A 25,379-nucleotide genomic window follows, 5' to 3' on the forward strand; every position below is an offset into this window, starting at 1 on the left:
CAATCCCCAAAGTTCCAAACCCTAAGAGAATTACCTGTAAGAGAAAGCAGAGTCCTGAGGGTGGGCTGCTTGGCTGGCAGAGTCAGGGAGATCGTCGGCTGAGATGTTCTGCAGCGCTTCCTCACGAGGAGAGTCATGAGCACTTTCACCATCACCCATGACCTCTAAATAAAACCAGTCCCCAAGAAAAGGACAGCCCAGTTAATGTGGAAATATTGGGTACTAGCAGTTATCAGAGAAATTTAATCAAAAGTAAGTTTGTCTTGTAATAAGAGGTCTTGGAAAGAGAAAACAAATCTTAGACATATAACGAGGTTATTAACAGCCAGGGCAATATATCAAAACAGCAGATATTAGAGCAAAAAAAAGCTGTACTTCTTACCACAGTATCCAATTTGGAATAATTTAATAAAGTTCATATTCACTTAATGACGTTCAGAATCACTGAACCACAGAACTAAGAGCCTCAAAAAACATCTTAACAATACCTTCACTTTAGAGACATGGACTCCTGCCAAATGATGGAACAGATGCTCACTTGTGTCTCCTGATTCTCCTCAACAAAGCCCTCCCACACCTAAGACTTAGCCAGGAACTGGCTCCAAACACATCAAGGCCAGGTCTGTGGTTCCCACATCTGTTATGTTTTTAATTTGTCAGTTAATACAAGATAATATGTACATATATATTATCTTGTATTATAAGGAGAGGGGAGGGGAGAGGAGGGGAGAGGAGGGGAGAGGAGGGGAGAGGAGAGAAGAGAAAAGAAAAGAAAAGAAAACAAAAGAAAACAAAAAACACTTTTAAGTCAAAAGGATAAAATGTTCCTAAATACTGCATAGGAAATTATGACAAAATGTTGGTAACTGGCAAGTGTAAATATAGGGTTTAATCTTTGCTGCACTGAAATTTGGCACCTGAGAGGCAGGCAGGAGGATTCTGAGTTTCAGGAGAAGCCTGCCCTCCAGAGTAGAGTGTGTCTTACCACCCTAACCCGAAAAAGGAAAACAGAGAGGTAGAATCCCTCCCTGCCCTCAGTTCCTCCTTAGCCTCAGGTAGGAACACTCCTCAGAACAGCTCAAGTACTGCTCAGTGTGCACAGGCACAGACAGACTCAGCAAACTGCTGGTGCTTTTACATGCTTTTGTGTTTCCGTAATATCTTGAGGACTCTGTATTTTTATGACAGGTAGTCAGTATTCTACTATGAAGAAGGGGGGCCGAGGGAAGGAGGGAGGGAGGGAAGGAGGGAGGGAGGGAGGGAGGGAGAGAGAGAGAGAGAGAGAGAGAGAGAGAGAGAGAGAGAGAGAGAGCGAGAGAGCGAGAGCCTGTAGAAAAGATGTACCAAGCAACAAGGGTACCTTAGTCTGAGATGACCACCACAGCTCTGTTAAAAGTCCACAACTACATCAAATCTCACTTCTCTAAACAATAAAAAAAAGGTGGGGGGGGAGTTCCCTTTCACTAAAACATGCACCAAGGTCCTCTGGGCTGTCACCCAGCCTCATTAGGTGACCCTAAACCATGTGAACATCTTTGGTGCCCAGGTTTAGTGGGAAGCTGTGGAGAGGGACACACTAACCTGACATCCTTACAAAAGCTATCACTTCCACACACTGTGGCTCCTCTGGACAGCCTGTGCTATAGGCTACGTTAGCTGGAGCTATCTCATCTCTAAGATAAACTACCACTGTTCGGATCTATGATTATCACCTGCACTCTCATCATTTGCCATTGCTCCTTCACTAGGGCTGGTCCGTTTAATGGCATTGCGGTATTTGTCCAGAATATCTTCAGCAACCTGAGCTTGAGCGCTGAGCCTAGGGCTGGGCTCATCTGCAGGGGAAAAGAGAGACAGAATTAGTTCCTTGGGTTTTCCCAACTCTGCTGTTAGTATAACACCAGCAGCAGCATCCCAAAGGCAGGTTAGGAGGTCAGACTAAAGAAGGGCGCATATCTCAGTGTTACAAGGCACCATGCAGCTACCTACTCAAGCCCACTGCTAGGTCTAAGAGCTTCCCAAAGCAGGAAACCGGTAAGAGGCACTCCACCTCAGCACTACTGGAATACTGCATGACTATGTCAAAGTTCGATGCGGAAAGAATTCTAAAGTACTTGCTCAAATTACAGTAACTATCAATTCTTGTTAACACAACATCTACCGATGGTTTCTTTTTGTAAGAGTGGAGGACAAATAGAAGAGTCTTGCTATATAACCTAGGCTGACCTTTAATTCATTAAGTAGCCCAAGGTCTAGCTTTGAATTTTTGGGTCTTCCATCTAAGCCTGCTGATTTTTTTTTAAATACACATAACTTAATCAGACACCTCCATGCTTAAGAAGAAAAATAATTATTCACATTACACCAAACCTCTTTTTTATTTTTGATAAATGGCTTTCTCCATCCTTTTTTTGCAAATCCCTCTTTACATCACATCCTATTCTATCATACCACCTCTCTCCATGACGGTGCGGCTGCCAGGACACAGCATTTTTACATACAATGGTCCCTGGCAGTCTAGGGGTCTAGGATGCACAGAAAGCAGATGGTTTCACTGATGGGACTGTTACTCTGACAACCAATCAGTTATTAAACTACTGAGCTAGCTTTCTGTTATGGCACATGCTTGTAATTCCAGCACGTGGGAAGCTGAAGTAAGAGAATTATGACTTCAAGGCCAGCCTGAGCAACAGTGAGACTCTATCTCAAAACAAGGAGCTATGGATATAGCTCACTTGTTTAACATTTACAAGACCCCGAGTTTGATGCCCAATACCACACACACACAAGTTAGCCTACATTCTCAAACAGCAGCCATCAACAGACTGCTGTGGGTCTTCAACACAAAGTTCCAAAGTGAAACTCAAACTCCTGAGACTGAGCTAAGCCAACAGGTAATCCAGCTGTGCACATTCTGGTATATTCCATTTGTAAACATTTCTAAAATAGCACCAAAACACCTGTGTGTGTGTGTGTGTGTGTGTGTGTGTGTGTGTGTGTGTGTAGGGTATGTATGACAATAGCAGCTGGTAGCTATTGTATCTGTACTATGCCGTGCCAGTGAACTTGCTGTAAGCATCTCATGTGGACACTTCCTCATCAAACAACTGCACACAGAGGTGCTAGCCTCAGTGTACTGTAGGAGGCGTGGCCATGGAGACCAAGCAGCATACTCACAGGCCTTTCCTCTCCTCAAAACAAGGATGCGCTGCACATGTTCCTATAAAATACCTCAGGTTATAGAAAGGACACAAGGTTGAGTTTGCATATTTTCTTTTTTGGGACAGGTCTCTCTGTAGCCTACACTGGCGTCTCTCCATCCCCACTGGGTATCTTTTGAGAGTTCACAAGAACTATGAAAAGGGACAAATATACACTGGCTAAACTCTCTCTGTAGCCTACACTGGCCCTGAACTGTAGTAAACTTCCTGCATCAGACTTATGAGTCTGGGGTGAACTGTAGTAAACTTCCTGCATCAGACTTATGAGTCTGGGGTTATAGGTGTGAGAACATCTGACCTCCACATACATCTAAATGTCTGCCATGACTGTGTAGTCATGACAAGAGACTCATAATCAATGGTGCACTTTTTCAAAATATAAATGCAACTACTGCAGAATCCTTTTAAGGAGTAACATTTTTGAATTATAGCTTTTAAAATGTTTTTAAAATTTTTATAATTTTGAATTATAGCTTTTAAAATGTTCTTTCTTTCTTGTTTGTTTGGTTATTTAGTATTTTTGGAGTGTCTCATGAGTGCAAATGTACCGTATGTGTTCCTGGTGCCTGAGGAGGCCAAAAGAGAGCCTTTGGCCCTGAAGCTACAGGTAGCTGTGAACCAACATGCTGGTGCTGAGAACTGAACCCAGGTTCTCTGTAAGGGCAACAGGTGCTCCTAACTGCGGAACATCTCTCCATCCCCAATGGATATCTTTTGAGAGTGTGCAAGACCTGTGAAAAGGGACAAATATACACTGGCTAAACTCAGGTCAATTAAACTACTATATTGCTTATTACCTTTTACTTTAATAACATACTTCTCAAACACATTATCTTAGAAAAATAATGAAAATAAAAGCTACTGTGCAGAGCTGGGGTCTTAGTTAGTGGAGAGTGCCTGATAGGGTGTGTATAAGCCTGGGCTCAATCCCCAGCACTGTTAACACAACAACAACAACAACAACAACAACAACAACCACAAGGAAAAAACCTATGGGCACAAAGGTACTTTCAGAGAAAAACAACAGGATACAACTTAAATATTTCAATAGGAAAAGAAGAGTTATGCTGTGATGTAGTAGAATCAAATTACTTTACAGCCAATGAAAATTATTTAAAAGCCAATTCTATCCAGTAGAAACTGGAAAGTATATGAAGCGTGGTAAAGGTAAATATACAAAGTTATACATATCCGATTCAGTGACAGGAAAGCCATCATATACAAACTCTGAGAAAGATTGGGAGAGATCGTAAAAATAAACAGTGGTTAGAGTGGCAAGATTACAGCCAGGCCAATAAGGACTATATATAATGACATTTCAGACTGATTTTATGGTAACTTTTAAGTGATCATTAGTTAGGATTGAGTAGAATTTCTCCAATAAGAAAGCCAAACTTCTTCAATCAGACCCAAAGAAAATGAACTAATTTATGGGAGGGAAGGTAGCTGCTGGTGGTGGGGAAATGGATGGACAGGGAACTTAATTTAGCTTCTAAGCTCAGCATCCCCCCCCCCCAAAAAAAATCATTGACCAAAACCCCTTACTTCTTACAATTTCTTCAAAGTAGTTAAATAATTAGCATACAAAGCTAGTCCACCCAGTGTAATTCCACTTATAGAGACTGCAGTACTCTCCTCTGTCCTTTTTAAAGACAGGGTCTCACCAAGGCTGGCCTGGAACTCACTATGTAGAACAAGCTGGCCTTGAACTCCTGCCTCTGCTTCCTGCGTGCAGGGATTAAAAGAATGTGGCAGCATCCTCAGTGATGTGTATACTTCTAACAGCAGGAATGAAGAACACGGGAAAATACACAAAGACATTGCCTAAAACACAGTATATTTTCAACTCTTCCCCAAAACACTGGAAGGTATCAACAAACACAGGTCATATGTAATTTGATTTAATACCCACAGTATCTACTATAGTGTCTGGCATGAGTCAGATGATCAACAGATATTTACTAACTGACTAGAACATGCTAGGCTGCTCTCATGAGGCAGGGAACTATGGCCTGTTCAGCTGCTCTTTCTGTTCATCCCTTGATCATGTGAGAGCTGCTGTATCTAATGAGAAAGAGCTTTGTGAGCTGAGATATGGAGGGCACCTAACACGCACAACTAGACATTAGAGCACATGTCAGAATGGGGTACTGCATGTACCGTGTGGGTCACTTTTGAGACCACGTTCTAAAGACTTTTTCCACTTTTAAATTTAAAAGCTTATTGTTAACTTAGGAGGAAGGGAAGATAACACACCTTAAGATTAAGGTAAGGAAAAAAGAACTGAGAGGTGAACTCCCATCTAGCTGGTCTACAGCATCTAAGACTCAAGGCACAGCTATCAGATTCAAATATGGTCATTCATGCTAGCTCACGGATGCTTTTAAGCTACCCAGGAAGCTGCAGAAACACAGGTGTTGAAGAAGGAAGACCCCTAAAGCTCTGCCATGGGTCAGACAGCATTATAATGGTTCAAGCTGTAAAAAAAAGTCTTTAACTTTTACTAGAATGGTTGGCATTCGGAATACTGTTGAACAAATACTTTAATCATAAAAAAATAAAATGATTAGATAAAATAGCATTTCATTGTGATCCTGAATAAGCTAGAGCAAACTACAGATGAAAATAAATTTAGTGTCCTATGATCAGTGTTCGAGAAAACTGTCCAACCAGTGACCCAGAGACAGGGCGTGCATAGCACTGGAGGCAGGTGGGCAGCCCCATACACTCCAGCAGTCAGGTGGCATGGTCCCTGGGTGCTGAGCTGGGTGCAGGCTTTGTCAGAAACAGGTTATGGTAATGAGGATGGTGATGGTGGTGGCGGTCTGTAGGAAGAGCACACCGAGACCCACTGTGGCCTCTAGGGGGAACCACAGAGCCACGAAGAACATACTCCCAGCCGTACACACACAAACATACTCTTCTAAGAAGGTAACGCTTATGGCACCCAAGAAAAAGTGTTATGAAATATGTGCTCTGGGAATGAAGGAGCCAGGAAGCCCATGGGTCTACAAACCTGTGAGTGTTGAGAATCTGTCAGGCCCCAGATCATCTTTGTCTTTTTCTTGTTTTTCTTTCTTTCTAAATGGTATAGGAGCTGGAAATTAAATAAAGTCAGTACTGTGACATATAACATACTACACTCCTCGGAAGTTAGCTGCCGTGCCAACATTTCTAAGTGCAAGGAGGTTGAAACTTTAAAAGCTAAGAAATCCCAAGTGTGAACAGATAATCACTGTTAAAATAGCATCAACGGTTCTTAAAGAAGCTTTCAGAATCTGCTGTGGAGTCTTTTGCCATGGAAAGAATGATTTAATGAGGATCCACTGAGAATAAGTCAAAACCAATGCCTCTTAGATTTGCCAGAAGAACAGAGCTCCTGCCTCACGCACTCTCTCCATTAAGTGGGCCAGAGCACGGGCAGATGCAGGTCTCCTCAGCTCCTAAGCGCCACAGCCTGGGAAGAGGCCTATGGAAGAGGACCCCAACTTTTGGGCAGCATCTTTTTCCAGGAAGAGAAATTTTGCCAACTTAAAGGATGTCAGGCTATTCAAGAAAAATAAATGTATACAACTCCGTTCCACAATAGACACTATCTACATCTGTAGGGCACTCACGCTTTCAATGCACATAGACATGAAAAGCTTAGATTTGCTCCAGGAATGTCAAAATGGCAATTCAACATTAAGTTAACAGCAGCATGCCAAGAGTCCTCCACATTTAATGACAGTGACTGGCATGATCTTCATCTAGGACACCACAGCCACTTCCCACAAAGAAGAGGCCCTTTAAAGCTCTGCCAGAGCATTCTTCTCAATGACAGCAGTTCTACACTTCCACACAGCTAGAGACCGCCCTGCAGCATCACAGAGGCGTGGCCACACTGCTCTCCAAAGAGACTCAAGGCTTTGTTCTTACAGATAGCACTCTGAAGTTTTGTGAAATTACCTTTAGGCATAGCTGAAACAAAGCGCTTTCTCCACCAAGGTCTGCTCCTGTCTGACCTCTCATCATCACTGTCCTTGCGCTCCTCAGTCTGGAGAGAAAGTTGGATGTGTTATTTGGAGTTGAGCAGCAGGATAAGTTGCTATGAAAAGGGTTTTAGTAAGTCTGTAAGTCAGTCCTATTTGCTCTTTTGGGTGCTAGCTGGGGAAGAGGACAGTGCTGGATGGAGCCCAGGGCACTGCACCACTGAGCCACAGCACAGAACTCTATCACCTCCAGGTACTCTCTGCAAGAGATAGGGACGTACCCCTCAGGGCAGCCTGAGGTGTTTGAAGCTAGGTACTCCATACTGCTAGCAAACCAAAGGCCTAACAGTGAGTTATGGAGGGTATCCACAGAACACCTATGAAGGAAGGAACTAGAATAGAACTCATTGGGAGAGCAAGTGCTTAGCAGGGCTCAATCCTCAGCACAAAAGCAAAAGAAACACAATTGGAAACCCTAAGTAAAACCCTAAGTGCTTTTTAACAGGGGGAAGATGGTATGGTGCAGCAGTAGTAACCTGGTGTGTCAGAACTGATTCTGAGAACAATCCTCTCAGCTGCCTGATAAAATGGCTGTTATTAAGGGATGTTAGTTTTTGTTTTGAGACAGGATCTCAATCTGTAGCCCAGGATGGCCTTAAATGCACTATTTGGACCAGGCTAACTTCTTTCTCACCAACTATCTCATCCTCCCAATTATTGGAATTATAAGCACGAGCTACCAAGAAGTCCTTTTTTTTAATGAAAACAGGATTTCTGTGTGTGGTCCTGGCTGTCCTAGAATTCATTCCATAGACCAGGCTGGCCTCAAACTCACAGAGATTTACCTGCCTCTGCCTCCTAAGTGTTGGGATTAAAGGTATGCATTACCATACCTGGTCACAGTCCTTTTCATAAATGAAGACCATGAAGCTAAATGAGGTGATCTTCCCTAAGGTACATAGCTTACATGTGACACAGCTGACCATCAAGCCTACCTGCCTACCCTGCTCTGCTCTCCAATTATACTATCACCATTAACTCTGTTCACATCGAAGGGCAGAGCTGAGAATCATTACTAGCCTATAACGTGACCTCAGGAAATCTCGGAATTCCCTTTTTTTTTTCATTTTGTTTTTAAAGATGTATTTATTTATTATATGTAAGTACACTGTAGCTGTCCTCAGATACACCAGAAGAGGGCGTCAGATCTCATTACAGATGGTTGTGAGCCACCATGTGGTTGCTGGGATTTGAACTCAGGACCTTCGGAAGAGCAGTCGGTGTTCTTTCCTGCTGAGCCACCTCTCCAGCCCCTTTTTTTCATTTTTACAATTGGGACTATATATTCTTGGCTGTTTGAGCAGGAGCCTTTTCTCTCTGCCCACCAATTCACTCTTATTCTCAGAGTGCTTTCTTCTTTGTAATTAACTGTATCTATTTCTACCTCAGAGGAAATGTTTCTTAAAAGGCTTCATGTGAAAGGAGAAGAGAAAATTATACTAATAATTATCAATTGAGAACTATGTGGCAGGGAAGTCATGAGGACACAAAATATATCTATGGGCAAACTCCTTAGGAACACACATGAACAACAAAAGCAGGTTTCTCACCATGAGAAGTCAAAGCACAAGAAAGGGGGAAAACAAAATAAAATCTATTATTTCTAGACTCAAACTAAATCTTCAGTATCCACTCATTAGTCTCTCTATGCCAAGAAAGACAGAGACAGAAATGAATACAGGGGTGACTGTGTATACACACCTAAACACACACACACACACACACACACACACACACACACACCCTCCCCTCTCTGTTCTGAGAAGCTCTGAAAGCAGCAACACACCACAGCAATGAGCTCTGACATCTCAATTTCTGAAAAATAAATTTTGACCCAAAGGCCCTTGCGGCCCTTGAAGAGATAGCTCACCCCAGGACGAGACAGAATATGATAATGCAGCCCCCCACTGGCTGCTCTTCCATAGGACACAGGTCTCATTCCCAGAACCCACATGGTGGCTCACAGCCTTCTAGGACTCTAGTCTTAGGAGACCCAATGTCCTTTTCTGGCTTCTGCAGGTGCTATTTGTACATGGTACACAGATATACATATGGGCAGATGTGTAAATATATTATACACAGAAAATAAAAATAATCTCAGGGGAGGAGGAATGGGAAACTATACTCCAAACATAATATATAAGAGAAGAAGAATAATTTAAAAAATCCAGTCAGGGCAGTGGTGGTGCATGCCTTTAATCCCTAGCACTTGGGAGGCAGATCTCTGAGTTCAAGGGCAGTCTGGTCTACAGAGTGAGTTCTAGGACAGCCAGGGCTACACAGAGAAATGTCTCAAAAACAAAAATAAAAATAAATAAGTAATCTCAAGAAAACTGGCCAAGGCAAAACTGAAGGAGCAGCAGAGTGAAGGAGTGAAAAGGCCGATATACAGCCTGTGTCCTGCTGGGTCCTGCTCTAAACCATGGACTAGGCAGAGCGGCTCTCCAGTGTGAACTCAACACTCAGAAGGCAGATGCATGGATTATCACAAGTTCAAGACTAGCCTGGTCTACATAAGGAGTTCCCAGTCAGCTTAGTCTACATAATGAGATCTTGTCTCAAAAGCCAAGGACAACAACAAAAACTAAATGAGAAGAACATAATGCTGGCGACTGGGGAGACATGACAGAGTGAGTGTGTCAGAGTGCATGCAGAACAATGTGGCATTTATAGGAAACTCATCAAACTCATCAAAAGGAGAGAAGAACTGGGTTAGAAACTTACTTTCTAATGAGAAAGATGTGTTTGTCTTCCCAACTGTATGACTTTCAAATCACAAGTGAGAAACCTCATTGAACCACAAAAGTGTTCTGTGTGTGATTAGACATAGAACAGCATGGAGAAAAGACCTAAGTGCTGTCAAAGGCAAGATTCTTACAAAACCAATTCTAGCAGCATGATGGATTATTAGGTAGATTTTTCTGTTTTGTTTTTGTTTTTTGAGACATGGTCTCTCTGTGTAGCCCTGGCCATTCTAGAACTTGCTCTATAGACAAGGCTAGTCTCGAACTCACAGACAACCATTTGTCTCTGCCTCCCGAGTACTGGGATTAATAAAGCTGTGTACCATACCTCCTGGCATGACAGATCATCTTTAATAGTAACCATAGTCACCCTTAATCTTGAATTCAGAGTCCATATTCATTTCAGACACCATGGGAATCCACCAGACAGAACACTGACCGACTATAACATGCAAATCCTACAAGGCTGTGCCTCATACCTCTCCTCTGGAAGAGTCCTTACTCGGGGACGAAGATGACGAGTGGGGCGCAGCCACCAAGGAAGTAGCACCAGTGGCTGCAGCTGGAGGGAGTTCTTCATTCCCTGGACGCCGGCTCCAGCTGGGGTCACTCATGGGCCGCCGCACAGAAGACACTATATCAGAGCTTCTGCTGCGAACCAGTCTCTCAGGGTAAGAGTGTCTCTGCTTGAATGCCTCCATTTCAGCTGCAGTTAAAACGTGAGAACCAAAGATGGGCAACCTGGCCTCATTTCCTCCCACTGCACCTTCCAGGATTGGAGGATCCGGAGGTGGATGCGAGGGCCGGGCACAGTGAACCTTCGGCCTTACAACAGCAGAAGCCCCTGTAACACAGAAAAGAAGCTTTTCAGGAAAGAACTAATCAAAAAAGGTCTACATCTCTTGCTTCTGTTTATGACAGAGTCTAAAAGTTCATACCACAAGCTTACCTTCATGTGAGGACAGTGGGTCAAACATGGTGAGCAGAGACTCTGACTGAGAGGGAGGAGAGGCCAGCTGGTGAGCGCCTACAACAAGAGGCACACCATGAGACCAAGCCACATGCAGACAGCACTCCAGTACTGAAGAGGGCGCTGAGACTCTTCCACAGCTTCTCTCTCTTAGTCAGTTAGAACTTGAGACGCATCCCAGCAATAAATAAATAAGTATCAAATTCTGATTATCCCACATTTTAATCTGCATGTAGGGATTTCCACTCCATTAGAGGGAATAGCACCCACATGTTCATCACCTACTAGACAAACTCTATTCTAGTTAGTGTGAAGAAGGCCGCCATGAGACCTCACCCATTTTTAACTAATGGCTCAGCTTCTCTAAGACACATTTCTCCCAGCATAAAAACAAGCAATATTATCTGGAGAAGAGGTAGAGAACTGTAGAATTTGAAAGTCTAATATTGATTACAGCAAATGTCTTGCTTTTAAAGGAATTCATGAGTGCAATGAATATATAATGCCATGAAATTAATTCTAATTTCTAAATGTACTATTTTAGACTGTAGAACTCCGCTCCGAAAGATACCCTTAAAGAATGTCTTAACACAACTAGAAATATTAAGATAGGAAGTATACAGAGACTAAAACTTTCTCCATTCATGAATTTACTTACAACAGATTTCTAGAAATAGTTGTAACTGAGTTCAAATTTAGAATATGAACCTCTAGATCCCCAAGTACACACTGACAAGTTATGCCTAAAGAGCTATACTAATGGACCAAATGCCAGCAGTACACGATCTTTGTTAATCTTATTTGTGGATACCTTTTTATATCACTTTTATTTTGTGTGTATGAGTGTTCTGCCTGCGTGCCTATCTGTGTATCATATACATGCAGTGTCAATGGAGGCCAGAGGAGGACACTGGGTCCTGTTGGAACTAGAGCTAGAGACAGTTGTTTGGGGGTTGCTGTTTTGGGGTTTTTCCCCCTCTTTATTCTTTTTCTTTTTCTTTCTTTTTTTTTTTTGATAAGGACTCACTATGTAGACTTGGCTAACCTAGAATTCACTATGTAGACCAGGAAAATCTTAAACTCATAGATATTTCCTTGCCTCTACCTTCTGAATGTAATTGAGGACATGATAACGATCACCTTAAAAAGTCATTCTCACTTGCACAACTTACCATGGGCTATGTCATCCATATCTGGACTAGTAACAGAATCTTTACCCCCAAAATCAGAACTGCACTCAGATCTCAGGTCTTCGATCTTATTAGGAATATCCTCTGATGTAGCACTTATACCTTAGAAAATACAGCAAAAATATATAAGTAAATAAATAAACTGCAAAAAGAACAAAGTAATTACACAAAATTTTATGGAGTTTGGAAAAATAAATTCCTTTTCAAGCTATCTATCTACACATGTGAGTTGCTGAGTGCTGCCAAGTTACCACTGTTGTTCAAATACACTTATCTTGCTTTATACAATATCATCAGAATTACACACTATACTTAAATACTATAGCAAAAGATACCATAAATTTCAAGAGCAGAAAGAGGAATGGTTCGTCCATTATTTCAACAGGCTGTAAAAGCCACATATTAAGTTCTCAGAGATCATGGAGCTATAAAATTAATTTTGCTTCCTGGGGACTACTGAGAACTTAAATAACATATCTCTCGGGGATGGAGATACAGCTCAGTGACAGAGCACATGACTAACATGCCTGAGTTCTGGGTTCAATAACAAAACCCAGTATCTCTTTGGTAACACTTTATAAACAAAAAGAAGGGGATGCCTTCAAATTCCTAGTCCTTAAAACAAGACAGACATACCGGACACAACACTGAGGCCTGGTGTGCTGGGGCGGGAACTGACCTCCCTGACATCTGTATCATCAGACGTGCTGCCCAGTCCAGAACAGCTCTCCAGTTCTTGGAGGCGCTCTTCCTGCTTTAAGTCTGGAGCCTCTGAACAGAAAAGAGCTTTTGTGACTTAGACATATAAACTATTGGAGAATAAAGAGATTTGTAAGTCTAAGCTATTTAGCAAAGCTAGTTAGATCATAGTTTAAAGAAGGCAAGGTTATGATACACACACTAGTTCATTATGTACCGATGAAAACTACTTCTAGACTACTCTTTTTAAAAAAGCACATTCTTGGTTGACATGTAAACTAAACAATAGGAACACAGAACAATATATAACACTGTATCAACTCTCTAAATCTCAATGTTTTCAATAGCACTTAAAATGGGCATGACTCAATAGACAGAGGCAGGTGGATCTCTGTGAGTTTGAGGCCAGACTGAAATACACTGGCAGTTCCAGGAACAGCCTGAGCTACATGATAAGATCCTGTCTCAATCCATCCCAAAAATAAAGAAAGAAAAATAGTTTCTTTACTTAATAATTTATCTACTAACTTTTTGAGATGGGGATTTCACTATATATCACAAGCTAATATTATATGTATGTGCCATCAAATTAATTCTCTTTTAAAAGACTGTAGAGAAGGCTCAGTGCTTAAGAGTACTTGGTGCTCTTATAGAAGACCTGGGTTCAGTTCAAAGGACCCACATGGCAGCTCATAAATGACTGGGACTCTAGTCCCAGGGAATCTGATGTTCTCTTCTGGCCTCTGTAGATCTGTAAATCTGCGCACATGCTATGTACATATTTACATGAACACAAATACTCAAAACAGAAAATAAAAATAATAAATTAGTGCAGGAGAGGTAGGTCAATGGTAAAGAGTGTCTGCTGGTCCTCAGAGGATGGGGTTCAGTTCCCAGCACTCACATTGGGTGGCTCACAATTGCCTTTAATGCCAGACTCCAGCCCCTCAATAACCTCTTCTGGAGTCCATGGGCACCTGCATTTACGTGTGCGCATACCTATATGAACATACCATTTTTAAAAAATGGTTTTTATCTTAAAAAGATAATTATAATAGCCAATCAAACAAACTTTAGACATATCTTAAAATGAAAAAGTTATTCCCAGGGAAAACTTTACATTTATTGCATCCATGTGTATATACTTCTCTCCTTTGGAAGAAGACTGAACTCAAGTCATCAGGCCCGGCTGTAAGCACCTTTATTCACTAAGCCGTCTCTGGCCTGGCCATTTAGGGATAAATAAGGATGTTGACTAGGAACTCAAATATGTAGTCTGAGCTCGGTTGCTACTCTCATCCTGGGATGATATGATAAAAGATTCTAAACATGTCATACACACAAAACTCAGTTCCAAACAATTACTTCAAATATAATTTAACATACAGTCTCAGAAACACTTGCTATGTTGTTATCATTATTTTCTTTCTTTCTTTCTTTTCTTTCTTTCCTTTCTTTTCTTTCTTTTCTTTCTCTTCCTTCCATCCTTCCTTTCTTTTTTCAAACAGGTTCCTCTGTATAGCCCACTTAGACCACACTGGCCTCGAACTCAGAGATCCGCCTGCCTCTTCCTCCAGAGTGCTGGGATTAAAGGCCTGCACCACCATCACCCAGAAAGCACTTGCTATGTTAATCAATGCTGACCAACAACACATTTTTCCTTGATAGAAAGTGTTCTAATGGGCTGGAGAGGTGGCTCAGCAGTTAAGAGCACTGACTGCTCTTCCAGAGATCCTGACTTCAATTCTCAGCAACCATGTGGTGGCTCACACCATCTGTAACGGTATCTGATGCCCTCTTCTGGTGTGTCTGACGACAGCTACAGTGTACTCACATATAAAATAAATAAGTCTTTAAAAAAAAAGTATTCTAATTTTCTACTTGAAATTTTTAACAGTATGACTGTCTGATATTTGCCCTATCTATATTGAGTCATCAGGTGCTGTGGTAAACGTCTTGAGAGTTTAGTACTTAAGAGATTGAGGCAGAAGGATTTTAAATTCAAAGTCAGTTAGGGCCAGAGCCTGTCTCAAAAAACAAAACAGAAAAACATATAAATGTATGTCATTTGGCAAAATATACCTAACACAAAAATCAAGAGAGCTGGGGCTGGAGAGATGGCTCAGTAGGTAAGAGCACCAACTGCTCTTCCGAAGGTCATGAGTTCAAATCCCAGCACCCACATGGTGGCTCAAAACCATCTGTAAAGAGATCTGACACCCTCTTCTGGTGTTTGAAGACAGCTACAGTGTACTTACATATAATAAATAAGTAAATCAATCTTTAAAAAAAAAAAAAAATCAAGAGAGCTTCCATGTTAAAGTTCCACAGAAAGGAAAGAGCAAACAATGGCGGCATACTAACCTGAGTCACTTGGCAATACCTCTACGCTCCAAGCTTCACTTGTGGTCTCTGATATGGTAGAGCCAGTGCAAGGGTCAAGGAGGACTGACCCTGAGCCTGGAAGGCACAGCAAACTGCCTAACACATTCTCTGCTGCTGCACCTGTAACCAGGGAGAACAAAGTGTTAGAAAGAAAGCAAAGAGGGGAGTCTCTGAACACGAGAGAGGAGCTGAGGTGGGACCATTTCATTTAAGCAGGACACTAAAAACACGGTTCCCAGTTGGGGACACTGCACAACTTCTTTTCTTTCATTATTTTGTTTTAAACATTTAGTTTGTGTGTGTGTGTGTGTGCGCGCGCCTAAGGTATGCATACCATATACATGTAAGAGTTGGTGCAGATCAGAAAAGGCATCAAATACCCTGGAATACAGACAGCTGTGAGTCACCGTATAGGTCCTAGAAACTGAACTTGGGTCCTCTCCTCTCAAGAGCAGTCAGGGTAGTTCTCATATCTGTTAAGCCATCTCCAGCCCTACAACCCCCTTTTCATTAAGTTCATCCTGCTTCACTCTATCTCTCTACAGGGAAAACACATGTTTAGGTTTATATCAAATTTTTTTAAGATTTACTTAGTTTGGGGGCTGGAGAGATGGCTCAATGGTTAAGACCACTGACTGCTCTTCCAGAGATCCTAAGTTCAATTCCCAGCAACCACATGGTGGCTCACAACCATCTGTTATGGGATCTGATAGCCTCTTCTGATGTGTCTGAAGACAGCTACAGTGTACTCATCTAAATAAATAAATCTTAAAAATAAAGATTTATTTTCTTTACCTATGAGTACTCTATCTGCATGTACATCTGCATAACAGAAGAGGGCATCAGATCATGTTATGCATGATTGTAGGCCACCATGTGGTTGCTAGGAACCAAACTCAGGACCTCTGGAAGACCAGTGTTCTTAACCACTGGGCCATCCATCTCCCCAGGCACTCATGCCAATTTATTTTCACCAAGGTTTCTCAGCAAATCTGATCTAGGCCCTTGATATCTTTTTTTTTTTTACCTTTATAAAATTTATAGTCTTACAGGAACTACAAAAATCCAGAGACTATAACCACAGAAAGGTATACAAGCCAAGTTTTCTTCTAGCATAATAGCCACAAATTCAAAGCATTAAACACATTTGCAAAGAGATTACATGGCCCCTTCTTAGCACTCAGTCAACTGCAAATACTGCTTGTGGCCAAGAAAAATACTGCTTTGACATGTGGAACAAAGTAATGCAAAACCAACTGAGAAATCTCTATACACTACTAAAAACACAAGTGAAAGGAATGCAATATTATATACCTATGTTTAACAGAGTCACGATGAAAAGAGATGGCTCAGCAGTTAAAAACTGCTCCTTTTCTAGAGGACCTGGTCTAACTCCCAGCAATTACACAGCAGCTCACAAGTAGCTCTAACTCCAGTGCCAGAGGACCCAACGTTCTCTTCTGGCCTCTGTAGCAACCACACACAAGTGGTGCACAGATACATATGCTGGCAAACACTCATACACACAGAAAAATAAACACCAAGAAAAAATACTCCAGGTTGGAATTCTATACTACATTTGATTCAATCTGATAAAAGAATAACTCTATTTCAGGTCATGAAAAAGTTTTGAGAATAGGTACCCGTAAAAACTACCTTTTACAGATATAATATTAAATAAACTGCAAATAAGGGCCTAAAGAGCGGGCTCAACAGTTAAGAGCACTTACTGCACTTGCAGAAGACCCAGGTTCAGTTAGAGGACTCACACAGTGACTCACAATTGTCTGTAATGATAATTTCAGGGGATCCAATGCCCTCTTTTGACTTCTGCAGACACAAGGTACATGTGGCACACATATATTCATGCAGACATGCATACACATGAAATACAAATAAAACTTTAAAAGAAAAAAAGAGTATCTGGAACTTGTCTAAGCATGAAGAATGGGAGGTCAAAACTGGCCATGTGAGTCTAGTACTGATGCTCAGGGCCTAGCGCAGTAACTCCTACTATTGTCTGTTGTCTTTGGTTGATATTTTCCATAAAAAGAAAATGAAGATGGTAACTATATAGCTGTATGAAGTATTTCAGAACTTACAAAACAGCATTCTAAAACACATGGATTTTTGAATGTCATAGCACAATAAACTGATGATATTTTAAAAAAGGAAAACCTGGTTATCCTTTGCAACTGAGTTAAGGCTTGCATAGATGAATTCACTCCATTGTTTTCTATGGTTCTGTGGTGCTTGAGGGGGATTCTCAGAGCATCACAAATGCACAGCTAGTGCTCTACAAATGGCTACACCTTACACCTCTAGCTCTCATTTTATGCTTTTTTTTTTTTTGTTTTGTTTTGTTTTGGTTTGGTTTGGTTTTTTGGATTTGGTTTTTTCGAGATAGGGTTTCTCTGTATAGCCCTGGCTATCTTGGAACTCACTCTATAGACCAGGCTGGCCTCAAACTTAGAAATCCGCCTACCTCTGCCTCCCAGAGTGCTGGGATTACAGGCGTGCGCCACCACCACCAGGCTCTCTAGCTCTCTTTAGTATTCTACTCGTCCATATTTTATGGCTACAATCTGTAAAAAATTTCAAGGTACGGTTTTTAGCCTCCTACAGACCAAGAACATATACTATGCTCCAAGGAGAAGACTTGACAGGAAACTGACTCAAAAGACTCATCTGTCTTTTCTTCCTTTTTTTTTTGGTTTTTTTTTTTTTTTTTTTTTTTTTGGTTTTTTTTTGTTTGTTTGTTTTGTTTTGTTGTTTTGTTTTGCTTTGCTTTGTTTCACTGAGCCAGAGTTTCTCTGTGCAGACCTGGCTATCCTAGAACTCACTCTGTAGATCAGGCTGGTCTTGAACTCACAGAGTTCCTGTCCCAAGTGCTGAGATTAATCTGGCCTTCTTTTCTTTGGCTGTTTGTTTTTGGTTTTGCTTTTAACAGTGTGTGCATGTGCATACCATGGCATACATGGTGTCAGAGGACAACTCACAGAGGACAGTTCTCTCCTTCCCTATATAGATCCTAGCTATCAAAGTCAGGTCATGAGACTTAGCAACTGGTGCCTTTGCCAGCTCAGCCATCTTACCAGTCTTAGTTTTTCTGGTTTTTAAAGAAGGTGGAAAGTGGAAAAGATTAACACAGAAGGTAACTCATGGCTATTTAGGTTAAGTACTCAAATGTCCTGTTCCATGTGGATACCAGCTTTCCAGGCAAGAACTACCCACTCCCATGAAGAACAAACATGTAATAACTAAATGGCTACTCATTCCCACAGCCTTTGAGCACCAGTTACCTGCAATCTCTTGCAAACGATCTTCATCAACGTTCGGGTCGAAGTCACTTCCCAGGACATCAGTGCTCCAGGTCTCACTCACCGTCTCGGATATGTCCCTGTCATCGGTTAGTCCCATCATGTCACGAATCTCAAACTTCCTCAGTTTATCATCAAGATTATCTTGTGTTGTAGCTATCAAAAACAAATTTAAGTACTTTACAAATGGTGGCATAGCTACAACTTCTTGGTTAACCTGAGAAAATTCTGTCTTTAAAGTTCAGGTTATTCATTTTATCATTAATAAGCACATAGATCTGGCCTGCTCCCCACTGGTTAACCCCAGTTAAGATAAGCAGAGACTGCCTGCCCCCATCCACCTCCACCTAACCACTGCTGAAGGGAGACAGAGGTGCCCAGAGAAAAACTAACCTAGACAGGAAGGTAAAAATAAATGTTTGGGGTAGCTTACTGGATCCCATCACTGTGTTAATAATTAGGCAGCAAATCCATATGTAAACTATTTCACTTGGCGATAGTTCAAGTGTGCATTCTAGGGTTCTCCTTCTTTCCTAGACCAACTTCCTACAGTTTGCTTTGTGTGTATGATGTGCAAACGGATGCAGAAGCCAGAAGAACCCCTGCTACTGCTTTCCACTTTCCACTGAAACGAAAGCTCAGAATTTTAGCTAAGCAAGCTTCACAGATTGTCCTGTCTGTGGCCCAGTGCTGAGATTACAGGCACACACGGCCATGCCTGACTCTGACATGGTGCTAGAGAGTCAGACTAAAGCAAGCACTCTTACCCACTGAGCTTCTACCCAGACCCATAAGTCATTCTTGTCACTTTCCTTTCTGTAAAATTTTGATTTGGTTTTTGGTGTTGGTGTTTTTGCTTATAAGACAAGTCCTCAAAATAGCATAAATTTATGATCTTCCCACTTCACTCTCTCAATGATAGGATTACAGGCATAGGTCACCAAATCTAGCTCTCAATTTGCTTGCTTGCTTTTTTTTTTTTTTTTTTTTTTTTTTTTAAGATATGGTCTCTATATGTAGACCAATATAGCTTGCCTGCTTCCTGGGTGCTGGGGATAAAGTATGCACCACCACGCCCAGGCTTCAGCTCACCCTCCTTTAGATTTACTTATTGTATTGTTTTATCTCTATGAATGTCTTGCTTGCATGTATGTATGTGCACCACATGCATGCCTGGTGTCTACAGAGCCCATGTAAGCTGTCCTGAGGGTACTAGGATTGAACCAGGATACTGTGAAAGAATAAGTCCTCTTGAAAATATTATTTAACCATTTTCTGTAAGATTGAAACATTCTATTCTGTAAGAACTCTCTAAGCAGGAGGTAACTCAAAATGCTTTAGGAAGCTCCTGAGATTGATCTGGTTCACTGGGTTCCTCCATCCACACCAGAATAAATGGGAAAAGTGCAGTTCCTTTCCGATGAATGGAGTCAAGAAAAGCCAAGTTGCAAAGAAGAATCTGAGACCAAACCTGCTGCCTAGCAGCAGTACAAACCAGCTGAGCTGCCTGGGAGAGTTTTACACCACGTCACTTGGAAAGGACACTCTCCAAGCTGTTGAGCAGCCCGCAGGTTGTACAGTGTGCTCCTGGCTCCCAGCTTTGTGCATTGTCAACCATGCTAGAGTAGGCTTTATGCAGCCACCTTTGAGTCATTTCTGCTCCTGTAAGTAACCCCAATAAAAGTCATGGTTCACCATGGACTTTGGTCTATGGTGGGCTCCCTATGTGGGATGAATAGATGAGTGTTGTGTCTCTGCAAGAAAAGTTTTGTCAAGCCGGGCAGTGGTGGCGCACGCCTTTAATCCCAGCACTTGGGAAGCAGAGACAGGCAGATTTTTGAGTTTAAGGCCACCCTGGTCTACAGAGTGAGTTCCAGCACAGCGTGGGCTACACAGACAAACCCTGTCTGAGTCAAGTTCCAGACTGTGATTCACATTGTTTTTTTTTTGTTTTTTTTTTTTTTTTATTTTTGGTTTTTTGGATTTGGTTTTTTCGAGACAGGGTTTCTCTGTATAGCCCTGGCTGTCCTGGAACTCACTCTGTAGACCAGGCTGGCCTCGAACTCAGAAATCCACCTGCCTCTGCCTCCCAAGTGCTGGGATCACAGGGGTGCACCACCACGCCCGGAATTAATTCTTTTCTGTAATTTTTGAAGGGTTGAGTAGTGGCTTTCAATTGGAAAAGGAAAAATATTTAAAAAGGGCCAAGGGCTAGTAGCTCTTTTCCTTTACTTCATGATCAGAGCCAAGTAGTACCCTCCCAAGCAATTATTTGGATTGAATATCTTTGTTTTAAACCTTTGTGGTGTTTTAGCTCAAATCCAGACCCTGGACATGTTAGGCAAGCACTCTACCATTGAGCTACATTCCCATTTTAAATGCTCCTGGTTTAAAAATTTTAGATATTTGTTGGGTAGCTCAGTGATTAGAAACACTGACTACTCTTGCAGAGATCCTGGGTTCACCACCACCGCCTGGCTGTGATTCACTTCTTAACTTAGCATTTCATATGTGAAGGCTGCCCACTTGTACACTGTGATCATCCAGAATGCCTGTCAAAGGTGTGATTTTCATCTTGGCTATGTGCTAATTTCAGGTTTCTCTGTTATGTATAATTTAATATTAACTGATTAGTTGAAAATGGAGCCAATATGACAATAATTCTATACAAACCATACATTCCAGTGACAATACTCTTTTCTTTTTCAATAATATATTCCTAGGACGGCTTGGAAAATAGATTTTTTTTTTAAAGCTCCCTAGCTAATTTTCACATACACTAAAGTCTAAAGAATCAAACTTAGCTGTGGATGTGTGCCCCAACTAGAAGTTTTTGTTTGTCAGAGTTTATGGACAGTGTTCATGTGTGTGTAGCAAGAGGTCCGAGAGCCAGGGATCTACCTGTCTCTGCCTCTTCATCTCTCCCAATCACCCATTGGTCAGCTAAGTTTAAAGGTGTGCACATTGGGCTGGAGAGATGGCTCAGCAGTTCAGAGCACTGACTGCTCCTCCAGAGGTCCTGAGTTCAAGTCCCAGCAACCACATGGTGGCTCACAACCATCCATAATGAGATCTGACCACCCTCTTCTGGTATGTCTGAAGACGGCTACAGTGTACTTACATATAATAAATAAATCCTTAAAGGTGTGCACATAAATTTACCCTGGTTCAATCCTAGCACCCTCAGGACAGCTTACATGGGCTCTGTAGACACCAGGCATGCATGTGGTGCACATATATACACGCAGGCAAGGCATTCATAGAGATAAAACAATACAATAAGTAAATCTAAAGGAGGGTGAGCTGAAGCCTGGGCGTGGTGGTGCATACTTTATCCCCAGCACCCAGCTTCTTATGTAACTGTTGGGGATCCAAACTTGGACCCCCATGTTTTGTGGCAGGCAATCTACCCTCTGAGTCACCTTCTTACCTCCTGTATCTTTCTGTTCATGTGTGTATACACGTGTGCATGTATACATGCATACACTGGTGCCATGGTGCATGTGTGGCGCTCAGAGGACAACATATAGGAGTTGACTTTCATCTTCCACTAGGTGGGTTCCAAGGATCAAACTCAGGTCATCGGACTTGGAGGCTTTTAACCATTTGCACAGTGTTCTTTCCTTAAACTAAGTTCTTGAGCCCTTAGTAGTTATCATTGTACCCCATAATAAATATTACAGAATTTAAAGTAATTCATACTGCTGTGTGTAATTTAAGCTCAAATAATACACTTACCAACTAAACACCTTTTTAAAACTGAAGGAGCTATGGATAAATACAACTTTAATGGTCACTAATCAACTTAATGACAAGCAAACAGACCACCTTTCCTGAAGTCATGCATATTCTTTCCTACCTGTACAGCTGTGTACCCCACCACTTTACCTTGCTCGTGTTCTAACAGCTGCAGTGCTTCAACTCCATTACTCCCAGAAGGTCCTGCCCCAAGTTCAGATACAGACTCTCCTTCCAGGTCAAGAGAAGACACTGAATTGGAACGATTGGAAGGACCTAGAGAAATGTTTATCCTGTCAGCAATCTTCTTTAAAAAGTTCATGTTACCATGTAATATTTCATGCCATAAAAATGGTATTTATTTCTCTTCTGGTTTTGTTCTGTTTCTAAACAAGGTCTCACTATATAGCCCAGACTAATCTTACACTATTCAAGTCTTCTACCTCAGCATTCTGAACCCCGCAATTACAGATATGTGCCATCATGCCTGATTGAAGATGCTTTTAATATTGTATTTATTTCCTTAAAAATACAAATGCCTTTGAGCCAACAGGTCTGACTCTAGAAATTGATCTTTAAAAAACTAATAATAACCTAAGGCTGCTTACTGAAGAACTACTCTTACTGAAGAACTACTCTCATACTTAAAAAGTAGGAGCACTCTCTGTGCTTGTGTGCAGTAAAGAGTGAGCAGGAAGCGTCTAGACATGCAGAGCGATGCAGCAGGTTCATGGACCTGGACGTTCCGTGGAAACGTTCTGCAAGGTGACCAAATCGTTAGTGCTGAGGGCCATATGTGCATCCAGATGAATGCAGCCAAGGCTAAGATTTAATGGCCAGTTTAAAACCTATGCTATCTGCAAGCCATTGACAGGACAAGCAAGTCAGACAATTCTTTTGCTTGTTGGTTTTGTTTTTTCTTTTTCCTTTTTTTTTTTTTTTAAAGATTTATTTATTTATTTATTTATTATATTTTGTAAGGACACTGTAACTGTCTCCAGACACCCCAGAAGAGGGTGTCAGATTTCATTATGGATGGTTGTGAGCCACCATGTGGTTACTGGGATTTGAACTCAGAACCTTTGGAAGAGCAGTCAGTACCCATAACTGCTGAGCCATCTCTCCAGCCCGGTTTTGTTTTTTCAAGACAGGGTTTCTCTGCCCTGGAACTCACTCTGTAGACAAACTGGCCTCCAACTCAGAGATGCACCTGCCTCTGTCACCAAGGTGATGAAATTGCCTGGCATGGTGACCACACCTTTAATTCTAGCACTTTGGAAATAGAGGTAGGAGAATCTCTGTTAAGTGCAAGTCCAGTCAGGTCACTTAGTGAATTCTGGGCCAGCCAGGGACAGTAACACCTTGTCTCAAAATAATGAAAAAAAAATTACATAAAAATAAAAGCATGTTATTTAAAAACACAAAATAAAAAGGGAATGTTAACAAAACATAATGTAAAAAGGTTACAAAACACCATAAACTTGATTTTGCTATAAATAATCAAATATTAACTGTTAAAAGAATAGTAAAATTAAAAGTGAGCTTATTTCCTTTCCACATTTTCTAGATTGAACAATATCAGTGATTTTCTGAAAGGTTAAAGAAGATATTTATGTCTTCTTTTAAATGTTTCTAAACTTGAACTTTTTTCATAAAATAAACTGTCTTAACATACGGAATGACAAACTCTTAACTTCACAATCTGGTATAAGAGTTTCCTTTTTCCCCCACCACTACTGAAGATTAAGTCTAGGAATGCCAGGCCAACACTCTACCAACTACAGCCCACCCTTGTCTGCCTTTTTTACTCCACAGTGTCCTGGTTCATATCATAAAGGCATGTGTGAGTGTGTGGATAAAGGAACACAGAACAGTAAAAACATATACACAACATCCTGAAATGCCAGCAACCCATTCTCCCCGTCACACATGCATTACAGCCTTCTAAAGGAGCTCTATAAGCTCGTACAGGTGCCAAGACAGAGAAACACACCTGCTGTTGCTCATTTAGCACTGACATGACTTGTCATTTTAGATGACCAACAGCCTCTTGCAATCTTAATTTTACTCAGGAAACAATCTTACAGCCATGTTAAAGCTCATTAGAGGAAATTTCATTATTCTCCTTAGTGAGAGGCACAGGTGGCTTAACTATAATTTATAAGGCTCCTTTAAAGAACACAAAACAACTTCAATCACACACTCCCTGAATGAAGTAACCCTTCACCTTCAGATATGCCTTCCAGATTATCACTGCAGAGGGAAAAGCGCAAGGTTTTATCAGGTTTACCGTGGAGTTTGTTTTCATCAACAGGGACATCTCCTTGTCCTCCATCCGAAAGCTGCATGTTTAGAACCTGAAAAATTATAATAAAAATCTGACCTATTTCAAATGAAAGACTACTGAGAATCAAATAAACTACAAAAATGTTAATTTAAGTGCTTCTTAGTTATTTTTAACTAAAATCCATTTGCAAGGTCTATCAAGCATTCAAATAGACTCAGAACAAAGTCTATGTTTGAAGCTAACTCAAACTATGTCTTGCCATTCTCATCCAAGGGCTAGCTGCAGTAGCGTCACATGAAGGGCAGGGGGCAGGGGGCAGGGGGCAGGGGGGGCAGGAGGCAGGGGACAGGAGGCAGGGGGCAGGGGGCAGGGGGGGCAGGAGGCAGGGGGCAGGAGGGCAGGGAGCAGGGGGACAGGGGCAGGAGGGCAGGGGCAGGAGGGCAGGGGGACAGGGGACAGGGGGCAGGAGGGCAGAGGGCAGGGGGCAGGAGGCAGGAGGGGCAGGGGGCAGGGAACAGGGGGCAGGAGGCGGGGGCAGGGGGCAGGGGCCAAGGGCCAGAGGGCAGGGGCCAGGGGCCAGGGGGCAGGAGGGCAGGGGGCAGGGGGCAGGAGGGCAGGGGGTAGGAGGGCAGGGGGCAGGAGGCAGGGGGCAGCCGTCAGGAGACTGGTGTTGTTTTTAAGTAGGCGTGGCCGCTCAGGCTGTTCTCTCAGCTTGACTTACTGTGTTCAGCTAACAATCTGACAGATTCCTTTTGTTCGATCAGCCCAGGCTAGCCCTGAATTCTTGATCCCTG

The 25,379-nt window shown here is 41.9% G+C and overlaps 1 protein-coding gene across 7 annotated transcripts in view; it reads right to left on the reverse strand.

Annotated features, from left to right (window-relative positions):
• Positions 1-25,379, reverse strand: part of Gapvd1 (GTPase activating protein and VPS9 domains 1) — an 80,307-nt gene that overhangs the window by 15,108 nt on the left and 39,820 nt on the right. For 4 of the 7 annotated variants that reach the window (XM_052182259.1, XM_052182260.1, XM_052182261.1 and 1 more), the window contains 12 exons: positions 24,526-24,655; positions 22,449-22,574; positions 18,543-18,716; positions 15,220-15,360; positions 12,793-12,927; positions 12,139-12,258; positions 10,946-11,023; positions 10,476-10,840; positions 7,170-7,257; positions 6,238-6,318; positions 1,713-1,835; positions 35-164 (listed from right to left, as the gene is read on the reverse strand). In XM_052182259.1, coding sequence (XP_052038219.1) covers positions 35-164; positions 1,713-1,835; positions 6,238-6,318; positions 7,170-7,257; positions 10,476-10,840; positions 10,946-11,023; positions 12,139-12,258; positions 12,793-12,927; positions 15,220-15,360; positions 18,543-18,716; positions 22,449-22,574; positions 24,526-24,655 — 1,691 coding nt within the window. The remainder of the gene's footprint in view (positions 1-34; positions 165-1,712; positions 1,836-6,237; positions 6,319-7,169; positions 7,258-10,475; positions 10,841-10,945; positions 11,024-12,138; positions 12,259-12,792; positions 12,928-15,219; positions 15,361-18,542; positions 18,717-22,448; positions 22,575-24,525; positions 24,656-25,379) is intronic. The other 3 variants (XM_052182262.1, XM_052182264.1, XM_052182263.1) reach the window with 3 other exon arrangements.

Source organism: Apodemus sylvaticus, chromosome 5 (assembly GCF_947179515.1).
Source record: "Apodemus sylvaticus chromosome 5, mApoSyl1.1, whole genome shotgun sequence".
In the NCBI taxonomy this organism is placed as follows: Eukaryota; Metazoa; Chordata; class Mammalia; order Rodentia; family Muridae; genus Apodemus; species Apodemus sylvaticus.